A 15,032-nucleotide genomic window follows, 5' to 3' on the forward strand; every position below is an offset into this window, starting at 1 on the left:
CAGTATTAGTGAGGATCACAGATGGACAGAATCCCTCCATATTACTCAGTCCCAGACATCCATGGTGTGTTCCATGCTAGTGTCTGAATCCCATATGTTCTTTGGGCTTGGTTTCTAGGAGTGAGGCATCCTGGTTACTGTAGGAGCGAGTGGTCTCCATGGGACCCTTATGCCACCTAATGGTTGTCACCCGTATTTAGACAATGGCAGACAGGTGTCCATTTTAATTCTAGGACAGGGAGACCCTGAGAAGAGACTCATAGATAGGTTGACCTACCATCCCGGCTGTCTAGGACAGGGGTATCCTGTAATACAAGGTGCTCAGGGGAAAGTACGAGGTGAGCCGAGACCGTATGGGTAAAGAAAGGGGGTGTAGGAATAGAGAATACCATGGGCTACTACTTTGCCTTATGTTCTGTGTGACTCTGGTGACGCCCCTCCTAGTACCCCACCTCCTATCTGGAGTAAAAAGAAGTTAAACTGCATGAGCTAATTTTAGGGGTATCCTTCGGAGTCCCACAGAAGCCTGGGCTGGTATCCGAGGTTTTCTAGAGGCCACAGGTTACTGAATAGCTTTCTATGAGAGCCTGCTGAGGCCTCTGACTGGCACCATCCTGGGGCATGTTGGCCCATTCTCCCTTCTGAGGGTGGGCAGCTGAAGCACTGGCCTTCCCCATGGCCCACCCCTGACATGGACGGCAGGAGCACCGTTCGCATCCTCCACAGGCTGGGCCCCTGCTCCATTGCCATTTCTTGAGTCTTGGGTACTTGCGAGATTGTTGAGGATAAGCTAGACCCTTGCAGGAGCACACAAACGCCCATAGTTGTAACGTTTTCTGTGTTACTCTAGGGTTTCATGGACTCGGGGGTTGACACGGCTATTTTGAGCAGTGTTAAGATGGAATCAGGCTTTCTTGGGGGTTGACATAGGATAGATGCCTGGGACCATGGGGTACCTGGGTCTGATGGACAGGATATATTGTCTGTTGAAGGAGAAGAACAATAAGGCGGGGTTCCTTTTTATAATCTGCACTATGCTAAGGCCTGCCCCTAGGCATGCTCTGAGATTTACCATGTCACCCTCCGACAGCCCCCTCTCCTTTCTCAAACATCTCTCAGGCCTCTATCTAGGCCAGGCTCTGGTTCAGGTGTAGCTCAGACACGACCTTGGCTTCCCCACAGCCCATCTTCTCGGGGAGAAGAAAGCCCAAGCCCTGCTGAGCCCAGCCCAGTAGAGAGAGCTGAGGTCCTTACACAGCTCTGCCGAGGGCCGAGACAAAGCACTCCTGGGACCTGGGGCTTTGCAGAGCTGATAATTCATTAACACCATCTCACCCTTGAGGAAACAGAGGCGCTGCCAGGAAGAGGCCTGCGGCAGTCTGAACGCCCCCGTTAGCACTACCCACCCAGCCCTCCTGGCGCTTACCTTTTGGGGTGAACTTGTCGAGGTCAGCTTGACGGATCAAATTCTGGGACATGCTGGGGCCACAGCACACGTTCTGAAACAAAGCCCAGAACCCTAAGTGTGTACAAATATTCCATAGCCAGTTAGGACCCAGGGATGACTTGAAGGCTGGGTCCAACAGCCCACCAAAGAGCACCCCAAGAGAATAGGGGTGAGCTCTTACACACTGTTCAAAGGCCATGGGGGATGACTGACTGAGGCCTCCTAGGATACCCCTGACTGCCCCACTTGAATCCAACATAGCTTCCTTCCTTCTAGAGAACACTTCAACTTATTTCCAAGGGCCAAGCAAAGTCAGGAGTTGCCTTTAGGCGTATTTCCTTTCCCAAGGGCCAATAAGGCCCTGCTGCTGTGCTGCGTACCAGAGGATCCCTGTTGCTTTTCCAGTCTTCCCCTGTCTAAGTTCTTCCTAAGGCTGCTTGGGACCTACAGGGATCTGGGAATTCTCCTCTAGTTATTTCCTTCCCATCTTCCCCCCAGGTCCCAGCATCACCGCTTTTGATACATTCACTTTGTCACATGGGCTATGCCTTCCCTCAGGGTCCCAGGAATTTGTCCTTGCACTTCTCCCTGCATGACACATACTTCAGCCCCTATCTTATGCAGCAAATAAATCTCTTAACTCTCAGCCGCCTCATCAGCACATCCTTTCTTAACCAGAACAGGTGCTGAGGGACTTCCGAAGGCCACCGCATCAGGGACGGGATGCGGATGTCTTATCTTTGCAGGCTCCAGTGCTCAGTCCTGGGCCTGGCATGTAGGAGGGGCTTAGCGATGGATTGAAAAATATAGGATGGACTGAGGAAAGGGATAGACAGATGGACAGATAGCCACGTAGACAGATAACAGTCGGGTAGCTAAGTGAACCGACGAATGGACACTGAACAGGGCAGAAAGATGGGTGCGTGCAGCCCGCATGGAGGAATCAAGGATGGCAAGAGACAGCCGCCATACTCACCCCAAGTTGGTCTAAGGTTCCGGGGCTGAGGATGTCAGAATAAAACCCACGCTGCCTCATTAAGGGGTACTTCTTATCGGTGCCTGTCAGAGGTGACTTCCTGGGCTGCCCTGAGTCTGTGAAGGGTAAAGGTGAGGGCTTGGGGTCAGGAACTGAGGGAGTTCTTCCTAAGTGACTTGATTCTTGGAGTAACCGTTCCAGGTTACAGTTGCGGTTTTCAGGAGCCAGCGCTGGGAAGCATCCTGGGCCCTGGGAGCTCTTTCCTGGCTCTTCTTTATTACACGGCTCCATGATGCTCTTCCAAGAGTTGTCCCACACAGAGCTCCTAGGAAAAGACTCAGCATCACTCACGCGTTGACAAGCTCCGCCTCAGCCCGGCTAACACCATGATTCGTGGATGGTCAGATTGCCTCTCCGCCCATCGATCATGGGTGACACAAGAGGACAGACAATGCCAGGGGGCCCACAGGTGACAGTGGCACCCCTTGGGAATCAAGGGTTGAGGGTAGGGAACTGTAGATACCTCCAACCCAATGCCTCCTGACTTTCCCTCCCTTTTCGTTCCTTTAGCCAGCAAGGCCTGGCTCCCCTGCTGTGGCAGATCAAGGGGGAAGGCCCAAAACTCACCCACTCAGTAAATTTTCACCCAAAGGCTTTCATACAGTCAGAGGCAGTCCCAGTGCCCAAGGCCAGACCTGCTGGACTGGCCTCCTACTCCTCCATGTGTGCACAAGGCCACCATACCCATCCCATACCTAGGTTTGCCCACTCTATCTCTCCGATACCCCAGACACCAGAAAACTCAATGGTCTTTGCCAATGGGAAGCCAAATTTAACTGCCCACGGAGCCACAGATCTTTCTATAAGCCACAAAGTGGCATCCACTCACCCTGACTCAGAGTGTCAGCTCAGCTCAAGGAATGTAAACCTCCTGTCTTCACAAAAGGTGTAGCGGGTTGCACCGGGATATGTGCACATCCACCACCTGAAGGGCAAGAGTTTGCAGGGCACTTGTTAGCAAGTCCTTCCTGAACCACTGTCGCTTTTTAGCTACCTCAAGACAGTATTAGCATCAGGGGAAATCCTTAAGCAGGAGAATGTTACAATAAATTAGATAGATAAATGTGTGAGGAAGAAGAGGATTTCGTGTAAAGGTGGTACAAAAATCAAAATGAAGTCTCTCTCTCTCTCTCTCTCTCTCTCTCTCTCTCTCTCTCTCTCTCTCCTCCCCTCCCCCGTGTGTGTGTGTGTGTTGTATGAATGTCTCTGCACATGTGTCCAGGTGTGCTCACCTGTGTGTGCTCATGTAGAAGCCAGAGGCTGAGTTCAGCTTTATTCCTCTAGACGCCTCCACATTTCTTATACACTTATTTAGTATCTGTGTGTGTGCATATGCCATCGCCTGTGTGTGGAGACCAGAGTACAACTTTGGGGAGTCAGTTCTGTCCTCCCAATATGTGGGTCCTAGGGATTGAATTCAGGCTCAGTGACAAGTGCCTTTACTTGCTAAGGCCTTTCATAGGCCACATTATTTTCTCTAGACAAGGTATCATCTCACGGAGCCTAGAGGTCACCAGTTCAGTGAGGCTAGCAGGTCAGTGAGCTCCCAGAATCCACCTGTCTCTGCCATCTCATACCCTGGACTTCCAAGCGTGTGTCATCACACCTGGCTTTTACGTGGCTCCTGGGGAATCTGAACACAAGTCCTCACGCTTGTGTAGCAAGCACTGTCCCCACCGAGCCTTCTCCCCAGCATATAAGAAGACATCTTAACAAAAAGAAACAGTGGCCTGGCCTGGCAAGCCCTCGTCTCGTTTCCTCACCCCCTCTACACACAGCATCAAAGATGTTTTTTTGGGGGGGTGTCTTCTGTTCTCAATGGGACTGGCTGGCATATGTCTCCTCTTACACTGTGGCAGAGGATCTCATCTACCCTACTACGAGGACTGGCATGGACCTATATGGACCACAGTCACACAGCATCCCAGACGCCAAGTGCAGCGGCTGAGCACTTTCTAGGTAGAAGACAGTGAGTTGGAAGGCCATTTGAAGGACAAAGGCAGGTGGGGCTCTGGAGGAAGCCCCAGATACCCTGGCATGAAGTCCCACCATCCTCTAAGGAGGCAGACCTGACAGGCCTCCCTTTGGGAAACTACCTGAATCTATTCCTGGTGGCCAGCTGCCTCCCCAGAGCAGATGCTGAAGATAATACAGACTCTGGCCTACCTGTGTGACACTCATTGCTCTTTTCAGGACAACGTAACAGACAAGAAGACCCCCCCCCCCACCAGGCTCGGCTTCCTCATCCTGCAAACCTACAGATATCATCTTTGGGCAAAATTACCAGACAATTGGCTCGGAGAAGCCAGGGTCCCCTCACCTCAGGAAAGCATTCCAGTCTTGCTTTCTCTAGCCAGTGTATCCAGTATGCCAGGCCTGCTTTGCTAGGCATGGAAATACACACACACACACACACACACACACACACACACACACACACCACACAAACTGTCCAAGAAACTGCAGTGCGGCCGGAGCAAAGGAGCAAAGGAGTCTGGCTGAGTAGGTTTACTGCCCCCTGTGCTGTAAGCTGTTTTTCCTCTGAGGAGGCCGCAGTAGGGGAAAGCATGGTTAACAGTGGGGCAGGGGGAAGGGGGGACTTCACCAATGCACAGCCCAAGAAGGAAGGTGGGAGACTCAGAACCCTATTTGCCTCTACTTTCCAACTCATCGCAACAGATCCCTTCTGGTCCTGCCCCAACTTGGGGAGCCTATCCAGAGCCAGTGTGTCAGTGTGTGCAAGAATTGTGGCAGGCAGACGAACTTCTGTCTCCTCACCATGGTGACAGAGGCCTCTGCCTGGGAATGAGTGTGGCTAGCAAGAGAGAGGACATGGTTCACAGCAAGGCCTCTGCTGCTGGTCGGTCACCATAGGAACTCTTCCTCACCCCCCCCCCCACCCCCCCTTAGTTATGTGAGAAAACAAGCTAGTGAGATGGCAGGTTTGGCCCTGGCAGGCCCAGAACTAGGAAGGGTGAGTGTTATTGGGCTGTGGACTCATCTCGTACCCAGTCCCATTTAAACCTACATAGAAATTTAAGACTATTCTCGTTTCTCAGAGATGGGAAAATGAACCCTCAAAAGGTTTACATGACCTGGCCTATGTTTCACAGCCATCAAGAGGCGCCCCCATGCTCAACCACTTGGCTGAATGCATACAGATGCATGGGGGCGGGAGTTGGGGTGGGTGGAGGTGTTCGGTCCTCGTTGGCACTACTACTGCTGCTACTACAGCTACTAGCAGTTATAAACAAGGAAACTCAGGGCCAGAAAGGTACATATAGAAGCTCTGAGATGTGTGCAAAACAGGTGCCCAAGGAGGGCCTGAGCAGGAGGGCCTCCAAGTCACCCATCTGCTGACTCACAAGGGACCCTGCGCTTTGAACACCCCAGGGTACAGCGTAAGCTCTCATCTGGCAAAGGATGTGAACTTTAAAGGATTATGGAAGCCTCTGCCTCTGCTGAGACTGCTGGGCAAACAGCATGGTAGGTGGTCATCTCTCTCACGGGCTAGGGGTTGCCTTCATACTTTTGATGCAGTCCGCTGAGGAACACTGACTCTGCGCTCTCGGCTGCTTGCACCATTGAACGCAGCCTGAAATTATATGGTCCTTTTTTCCCCTTGCCTGCTGAACAGCAACGTTTCAAGTAACATTGACCTCTCGAAACTGAGTGCCTACCATGGGACAGTCACTGGCTTGGCACTCAGTAAGACCCCAGAATGCACTTGCTGAGTGATTGTATGAACCAACAAACAATTGAAAACGAAGGAAGGGACTCGATCTCTGTAACAACTCTCTGGTCAGATAAGGAGAGAGAATGGGTGTCTGGTGAGGGCCTGCTAGAGGGAGGGTATTGAGTCACACTCCCTGTTGGATTCATACCCTAACGGGTGTGCTAAGCACAGGACTTAACAGGCTGCTTAAGGTGTCTTCTCCAATACCCTGGTCCCCGAGCTCCGAGCCCGGCAAGGCTCAGTAGGGAACCCACATTCGTGAGAGGGAATGGTTATCTTACTCATGCGCCTTACTGAATTTTCCCTAACCCAATCATCCCGCCGCCTTACGGACCTACCGGGCTCACCTAAACTGCAAAGTTGTCGCTCCCTCCTTGTCTCTAGGGAAGGACGCTGGGCCCGTTGCGAGGGGGCGGGACCATCCGGCACCGCGGGGCGGGAGCTTCCGGCTGCGAACTTCCCCAAAACTGCTCTGGGCCCCAGAGGTCTGGCTCTTCCAGGCTTGTCAGCAGAGGCTGATCACACTAGGCCGCTCCGGAGGTGGGCATCTAGTTCTCAAATTCAGACTCCATTAACCATTTCCTACTTTAGGGCCCTCTAAACAGTAAGAGACAAAATAGCTCAATGCAGGGAAATGGGGGTCACAATGCAGGGAAGTGGGGGCGGGGGTGAAAGGGTGGGAGTGGTGGCTCAGACCTGAAGTCCCAGCACATAGATGGTGGAGGCATGGTCACTTTGAACACATAGCAAGTCGGAGGTCAGCCTGGGATACTTGAAACCTTGTCAAAAATAAAGCTATTGGGGCTGGAGATTTTCTCAGTTCGTAGAGCATTGGCCTGTCTGCCGACAAGTGGTACACACCTGTTATCCCTGTAGTGGGGAGGTGGAGGCAAGAGGACCAGAATTTCAAGGTCATTCTCGGCCTATCTCAAACAACAACACGCCATCAACAATAACCAACCACTAAACATCAGCAAAAATGACGGAAGGAGGTTATGAATTGGAACTTGGTGTTTAAGCCTTAGCTGCAGACAAATGGTCACAGGGCTCTGTGAGCACAGAGTGTGGCTCTGGTTTTCTGGAGGCTCAGCTCCCTGGCTACCCTCCGAGCTCTGACCCCAGCCCCTGCCCCAGCTCACTATTGCATCTGCCTCCTGTGGCTGGGCAGTGACATTCTTTGATGGCAGGGCATAGAGAAACCAAGCAAGAGCTGACCCTAAATCTACCTCCCTGCTGGCTAGTTTTTTTTATAGTATAAGAAGGTGCTGTGCAAACTGCTGAGGGAGAAAGGTAATCGATGTCACTACCCAGAAGTGGGTGCTGAGTGCTACTATACAGACCTGCCAGGTTAGGTGTGCCCACTGGTGTGATGGCGGGATGAAGGCCATAACCAACTGCTTTCTCATCGTTCCTGAGGCCCGCTCCACAGGAAGAAATCATGCCTGATACTGTGCATATGCTCAAAAGCTCATGGCTCAGGAGGTCACAGGCCTGTTGGTGGGTAAGGGCCCTGTGAACATCCTGTCAAACTACCTGCTAATGATTTACACCCGTAGGTTAGTGCTGCTCTCATCCTGCTCAGTGCCTCTGTTTATAGTGGGCAGCAGTTAATGCAGAGACTCACATCGTTAAATGCTGAGAACACAGAGACTCATAGCTGGTCAAAATGCTTACAATAAGTGACTATTGAGTGCTCAACCCTAAATGGGAAATGGGACATCTATGTCAAATGTGCCCCTCCCTGACCTGAGGCTCAGGGAACACCATGGAAGAGAGTTGGAAAGAAGAGCCAGAGGATGGGAAAGAGTGCAGTGAAACGCTATATTCTGGACATGGCATGAGCACTGCATGGACTTACTGCAATAGCAGTTGCCTGCAAAGATCAAACCAACAAGATCAGTCACCATCCCAGCGGGCAGCACTAACTATCTAGACTCAGGGCGGGGGGGGGCGGGGAGGGAAAGAGGGGCTGGAAAGACGGCTCAGAGGGTAAGAGCACTGACTGCTCTTCTAGAGGTCCTGAGTTCAATTCCAGCAACCACATGGTGGCTCACAACCATCTATTATGTGATCTGGGGCCCTCTTCTGGCATGCAGGCACACACGCAGGTAGAATAGTATATGCATAATAAATAAATAAATCTTTAAAAAATTCTGTGCCTTTTGCTAGTTTTATCTAGTCTATCCTTTTCTGTTATCTGACTCACTGAGTCAAGGAACACATGCCATTCCAAAAGTACCTAAACCAGACTACGGAATGTCACCCAGCATGTAAATGGCCAGTTGATGGAGTGATGTGTGTGTGTGTGTGTGTGTGTGTGTGTGTGTGTGCAAGTGTGCATGCCAGCTTGTGTGTACACATTTATGGCTGTGTGTACATGATTTCTCATGCACATTCATGTGTGGAGGCCCAAGAATAGCAGCAGGTGTTTTTCCTCCTCAGGGACTGTGGAACTTGTTTTTAAAGAGTCTCTTAGTGGGGTCTGGGACTGGTCACTAAGCTCCACAGATCCATAGCCCTCCATGTCCTGAGCCCTAGGACTATGAGGGCACACCACTGTGGCTAGCTTTTTACATGGGCAGTGAGGTTCTGACTTCGGTCCTCACACTGAAGTACTCTACCAACTGAGCTATTCCCAGCCCCTAAGATGCAGCTCTCTTGAACCTCGATTTAGCCCCAAGTACACTTTGATGCAAATACTTTGACGTTAGGACCTTCTTCCACATGACAGCAGGTAAGCAAGGAGCCGTGGTAAAAAATTGGTAGCTGTATCTCTTAAGTTAGATAGGAAGGTGAACATGAGGGAATGGGATCCTGCAGCAGTGTCAACAGAGGCTGAAGAGCTGCTTAAAGGGTTAAGTCCCTGAGACTGCTTAAGCTGTTCTTCAAGTATCCACTGCTGGCTGCTGGCTGCAGCTGACCAGGCTGGCCTCGAACTCACAGCAATCTGCCTGCCTCTGCCTCCCGAGTGCTAGGATTAAAGGTGTGCACCACCACACCTGGCTTACATTTTGCTTTTTAAAATGGCATTTCTTGGCTTACTGGTTTTTGTTTGTTTGTTTGCTTGCTTGCTTGCTTGCTTGTTTGTTTTGGTTTCCTTTTTTATCTTTTTTTAATTTTTATTTTTTACTTAAAAAAGATTTATTTATTTATTATGTATACAGTGTTTTGCCTGCATGTGCACTAGCATGACAGAAGAGAGCACCAGATCTCATTATAGATGGGTAAGAGCCACCGTGTGGGTGCTGGGAATTGAACCTTTGGAAGAACAGCCAGTGCTCTTAACCTCTGAGCCATCTCTCTAGCCCTTATTTATTTATTTATTTATTTTTAATTGATAGAAATAAACATAAAGTGTGGGAGTGTCTGGGAGGAAATGGGAGAGGTGAAAACATGAAAAGAATATATTATATGAAAATATTTTATTAAAAATAGAGAACTTTCCAAGTATCACAAAGGCACACTCATGAAGGAGCTCCATCCTCAACAGATGTCGGCCTCGTTATACTATTATTTGCATTGTGGTCCTGAGTCCCCTTGTGCCCTTTTCATGGTAATCCCAGGACAACACTGAAATCACTATTCAGAAGAGGAAAACAGATCACCTTACATCATGCATATGCAACTCATCTCATCTCATAAATATTCATTAATGCATCATTAACTGATCCACAACATGGAACCTGGGGTTCTGTTACTCTCTCCTTTTGCTCAAACCACTCTAATCTTTCTCTGGACTGTATTTTGCTTGGCTAAATAAACTTCTGCTTAAATTAAGATCTGACAACCACTGCCTTTCTAGAATATCACCCTTGGGCTGAGGACATGACTCAGTGGCACAGCACTTGCCCAGCATGCCTGTGGCCCTGGGCTTAATCTCCAGTCCCATACTGAAAGATACATTATCTTCCTTTTATTAACTGAAAATACATTTCGTTCCCAAGGCCATATGTGTAGCAATTAGAAAGCTACGAAATAACCCCAGGCTTCTGGGAACCTAAAGCCTTTTCTTCGTCATCTCTTTATAATTTACCTTCCCCAAAATTAACATTGATCCAATTAAAGTTATTTTCTTCCCTCTCCTCATATAGGTATCTGTGGATGGCTTTAATGTGAAATGTGCCCCCCAAAATGAGCATGTTAACAGTTCAGTTGCCATGGAGACGTGCTATTGACAGGTGATTGAGTCACTAGGATGCTAACTTCAACAGTGGGTTAACCCATTGATGGACTCATAGCTGAATTTTCTATTAGGGGGTGGGGCTAGTTGGAGAAGGTGACTGTGGGTGCATCTCTGATGGTCATATGCCACCCTGAGAACCTTCCTCTGTCTTTTTCCTGCCTCCTGGCTCCCATGAACTGAACACTCTCTTCTACCACATGGTCCTCCTACCACCATGTCTTACCTTGGCCCAGGCCCAAGACAAACAATCCAGACCATTTTGGGCTTAAAGCTTTGAAACTGTGGTGCCAAAAATAAACCTCTCTTCCTTTTGGCATTCTGTGTGTTTTGGTGCATAGCTTCACAGAAGGCTAACATGACATCAAAATAGAGAGGAAAGGGGGCGGGGAGTCACATTTAGTAATAGCATTTACTCGTCATGATGGATAACCTGACCTATTTGATTATTCAAAAAGCAATTTAAGAAGACACCCAGAGGCCCACCTGCCCCCATGCCACATGGCACTGGAGGATGGAAGACACCCAGAGACCCATCAACAGCATGGCCCACCCACAGAGGAGCCACTGTGATGTGCAAGTATGTGGTGAAGAGGTAAGAGAGGAAGAGAAGCAGACAGTTTGAGCATTAAGAAGAGAGGTGGGGGCCTGGAGAGATGGCTCAGAGGTTAAGAGCGCTGACTGCTCTTCCAAAGGTCCTGAGTTTGATTCCCATCAACCACTTGGTGGTTCACAACCATCTATAATGACATCTGGTGCCCTCTTCTGGCCTGAAGGTGTACATGCAGACAGAGAACTGTATACATAGTAATAAATATACGTTTTGGTTTTGGTTTTGTTTTTTAAAGAGAGGTGGACCTGGAGACTCAAGGGGGAAGAAGAATATCCTGGTGTAGGTAGCCTTCTCTGACACTTGAGGCCATGGTGATGTCCCAGCCTGTGCTGCCACCAAGGGCCATGTCTGGACCCATGACCATGCAGCAGTGAGGGTCTGTGGCTCATATTACCACTAAAGGTCATGCTCACCTCCCTGGTCTGGGCTGCCACCTGTTGATGTCCAAGGGCTGTGCAGAGTTGTCCCTGCCCCTTATTGGCTAAGGCACTCCAGAGAGTGGGCCCTACTCCTCACCAGCTTCAGACTTGGGAGAGCAGGCTCTGCACCTCGCCTGAGCAGCACAGTAGAGCTAGCCCTGGTGGTAGGAGCATGGGAGAGCTGGCCCTGAGGGTGTGAGCTCGGGAGAGCTGGACCTACTACTCTATGGTAGACTGGGTGAGGGAGAGATGCTCTCTTTCCTCTTTGCCTCTTGCCACAGCCACTGGGAGATCTGGCTGTGCCTCTCACCAGCTGAAACACCTGGGATAGAAGGTTCTGGTCAGTAGAGCTGACCCTGGTGGCAGGGGCATGGGTGAGCAGCACCCCCTGAGGGCCTGAGCACAGGAGAGCTGGTCCTGCTCCTTGCCAGCTGCAGCATTGGGTGAGCTGGCCGGGGCAGCACTGAAGAGCTTCACTCTGGTCATGTGGGTGTGGGAGAGTTGGACAGGTTCAGCTACCACTCAGGCCCAGATATAGGGTTTTGAGTTGATCCATTCCAACATCTATCACCTCTGTGAACTGCTGAAGCATGTGGAAGGGATGGTCCTACAAATTCAAAGATGCAGGATCCCCATGACACAGGGCAACAACAGGATATCCCAAGAGGAGTCCTTGGGAGGATCCAATATTGACGGCGTAGCAAAAGCCAGAGTCCTGGAATCAGACCAATGACTCATTGCAATGATCTTTAGCAAGTAAAGATGTGTAGATAAAAGAATATACTGTGGGACACACTGTCACACACTACAGCTTCTAAGACAAAAAGGTTTTTAAAATTGTTTTTATTTTTGTTTTAAATTTTCTTTTTGGGGGGAGGTTGCAAGGGTGGCAGGTAGATACAAAGGGACCGGGAGGTGATTGGGATTGGGGTACATGATGTGAAACTCACAAAGAATCAATAAAAAGGTTTAAAAAAAAAAAAAAAGAAAGAAAGAAAGAAAGAAAGAAGGAAACATCTCCATAGGGAAGATTTGGTCTGTTTTAGGAAATTAATATATTGCCTGAGTCTAGAATCAAATTTAAAGTCACTTTTAAAATGAAGCAAAACTAAAAGCCATTTTTGGATGTGATTCAGTATGAAAAATTTTGGACCTTAATTTAGATGTCAGTATGAGGGAAGCTGTCTTTTTATGTATGCTAACAAGTTTGGCAGGTTTATGTGTATAGGCAATGGCAACCTCTAGGTAGCTTTAGATGGAGGCGGTTAACTGAAAAATTAAAATAGGATTAGAGAGTTGGGACTTTATGTCCCATCCCCTGAAAGTCAAGCTGATCACCTATAGGCAATGATCTAATCAATTAAGATCTAATGGCCTATTCAATTAATGATCTAATCAAATAATGAGACCTTCATAAAAATTCAAATTTGGCTAGCCAGTGTGCCATTGGAGGTTCCTGGACGGTGGCGCATCCTCCGACCTTGCCCTTTGTGTGTCATCATCTGGAGTTTACCAGTATCCTTTGTAGTATCCTTATAAGCCAATAAGGATCAAGTTCTATGAGCTCTTTAGTGAAGCAATAGAACCAAGGAGGAGCTGTGGGGATGCTGGCTTAGAACAGGCCATCAGAAATGCAGGTGAAACATCCTGGGATTGTGGCTGGCATCTAAAGTGAGCATCAGCCCGCAGGCTTGAACACTCAGCCTGTGGGATCTGAGGCGTCTTTTAGAAGATAGCATCTGAGATTGGGCTGGATTTGAGGATTCTGCTTGCTTGGCGTGTATGTTGAAGGGCTATATATTTGGCCACAAAAGTCTACTGTGTTGTATACAAGTACGGCAGGAGAAACTGAATTTGGAGGTTTCCTCAACAAATCCTCAGCACTCACCAGGCTAACCACTCAGGAACTTTTAGGGTTAGGATTCTTTTGTCTACATCTCTCATTTCTCCATTCACACCCAGCTCTTACGGGGGCCCTGGGCAGTCAGCCTCGGATCCTCACACGGCTGCCAAAGTGCATTTGATCACTGAACCATATCCTCATGATTTGTTTTGTTTCCTTTAGAAAAATTGTGTTTATGGGAGGCAGAGGCAGGGGGACCGCTCCAAATTTGAAGTCGGCCAGATCTACGTACTGAGTTCCAGACCAGACAGTGAGATTCCTGTCTTAAATAATCAAGTCAAATAAAAGACAATAGAATGCGTTTACTAGGAAACATACAATGACATATGTGGTTCCTACTACATTCCCACTGGCAGCATGATTCAGAGACATTTCATCCACACATTATAGACTCTAGCATTTGCTCTTTGGTCAAGATCTTGATGGTATTCTGTAGTCACGTGTCACATACTGGAATCTTAGGGAATCACGTGTTGAAATGGAATCAGGAGTTCAAATAGCAAACTGTTAAGAATAGCACCTGTGAAAAGGAAATGGCAGGAAGCTGTGCGTCTTTAGGAAAACCTGACACTATCTTCCAGACCGATGATGTCCTTTAGTGATGTCCCACGTATCACTGTCTTGATCAATTAACAGTTGCGGGGTTGGCTATCTTAGTCCATGTGTGTTACGATACCAAAAAATACTTTCTGGATTAACTTAGAAACAAAAGAAACAGTTCTGGAGGCCGAAGCGCTGGTACTGACACCTGGTAAGGTAACGTGCTCACGGCAGAAGAGTCTAAGATCAAAAGGGCTGGTTGCTGTGTGAGGCCTCTTGGATAGGTCTTATTTACTCACAGGGTTTCCACCCTCAGGACTTAAACAGCCCCATCTCTTCTTCCTCTCACCTTGGTGACTAACTTCAGTTTGAATGCTGGAGGGACACATTCAGACCACGGCAGGGGTATTTAAGAAAAGAATGTGGACCTGAAGGCAGAAGGCAACTCAGGGTTAGGGGCGGCCATGCCATTCTCAGCAAAGCAGTGTGTTCTTTGCACAGGGATCTCTGAGGAACATGACTACAGTGACCACAGACACACATAAAAATTAAGTTTTAATAAGCATTTAGTGATGTGTAGCTCGAAATAATTTATATTTCTACACAGTTATTAAGTACATCCACATTAAAATATATAATAATAAAATAGTTCCAACACCCCGGAAGCCCCCCCACCTTTGGTGTTTCAAGGCAGGGTTTCTCTGTGTAGCCTTGGTTGTCCCGGACTTGCTTTGTAGACCAGGCTGGCCTTGAATTCACAGAGATTCTCCTGCCTCTGCCTCCCAGCCTGCTGGGATTAAAGGCATGAGCCAACACATCCAGTCCAAAAGTCTCTCTATTATCTTCTCCTAGGTAGCGTTAACAAGAAATAACCATTATTCTAACTTCTCTCACTATAGATAAGTTTTTTTTAAAGTATGAAACTGGTACCTTTAATTGTAAATAATGAATTCTAAATCTCAAAGTATCTCCTGCTTCAACAGTGATAAACAGAGCTGGGGAGACGGTTCAGTCAATTATAGATAAGTTTTGCCAGATCTAGTTTCATACAACTGAAATCACAGTTACATACTTCTTTGGCCTGAATTCCTTAGTTCCTCGTGTCTTTGAGATTCATCCGTGTCTTTCTTTTTTTCATTGTAATAGTATTTTGTTCCT

The 15,032-nt window shown here is 48.4% G+C and overlaps 1 protein-coding gene across 1 annotated transcript in view; it reads right to left on the reverse strand.

Moving 5' to 3' along the window:
• Dnah1 (dynein axonemal heavy chain 1) overlaps positions 1-6,682 on the reverse strand; it is a 65,327-nt gene extending 58,645 nt beyond the window's left edge. Inside the window, 4 exon segments of the mRNA XM_051141589.1 lie at positions 1,427-1,499; positions 2,424-2,748; positions 3,313-3,408; positions 6,567-6,682. Coding sequence (XP_050997546.1) covers positions 1,427-1,499; positions 2,424-2,714 — 364 coding nt within the window. The 5' untranslated portion in view covers positions 2,715-2,748; positions 3,313-3,408; positions 6,567-6,682.
• Between the last annotated feature and the right edge of the window lie 8,350 nt (positions 6,683-15,032).

Source organism: Acomys russatus, chromosome 3 (assembly GCF_903995435.1).
Source record: "Acomys russatus chromosome 3, mAcoRus1.1, whole genome shotgun sequence".
In the NCBI taxonomy this organism is placed as follows: domain Eukaryota; kingdom Metazoa; phylum Chordata; class Mammalia; order Rodentia; family Muridae; genus Acomys; species Acomys russatus.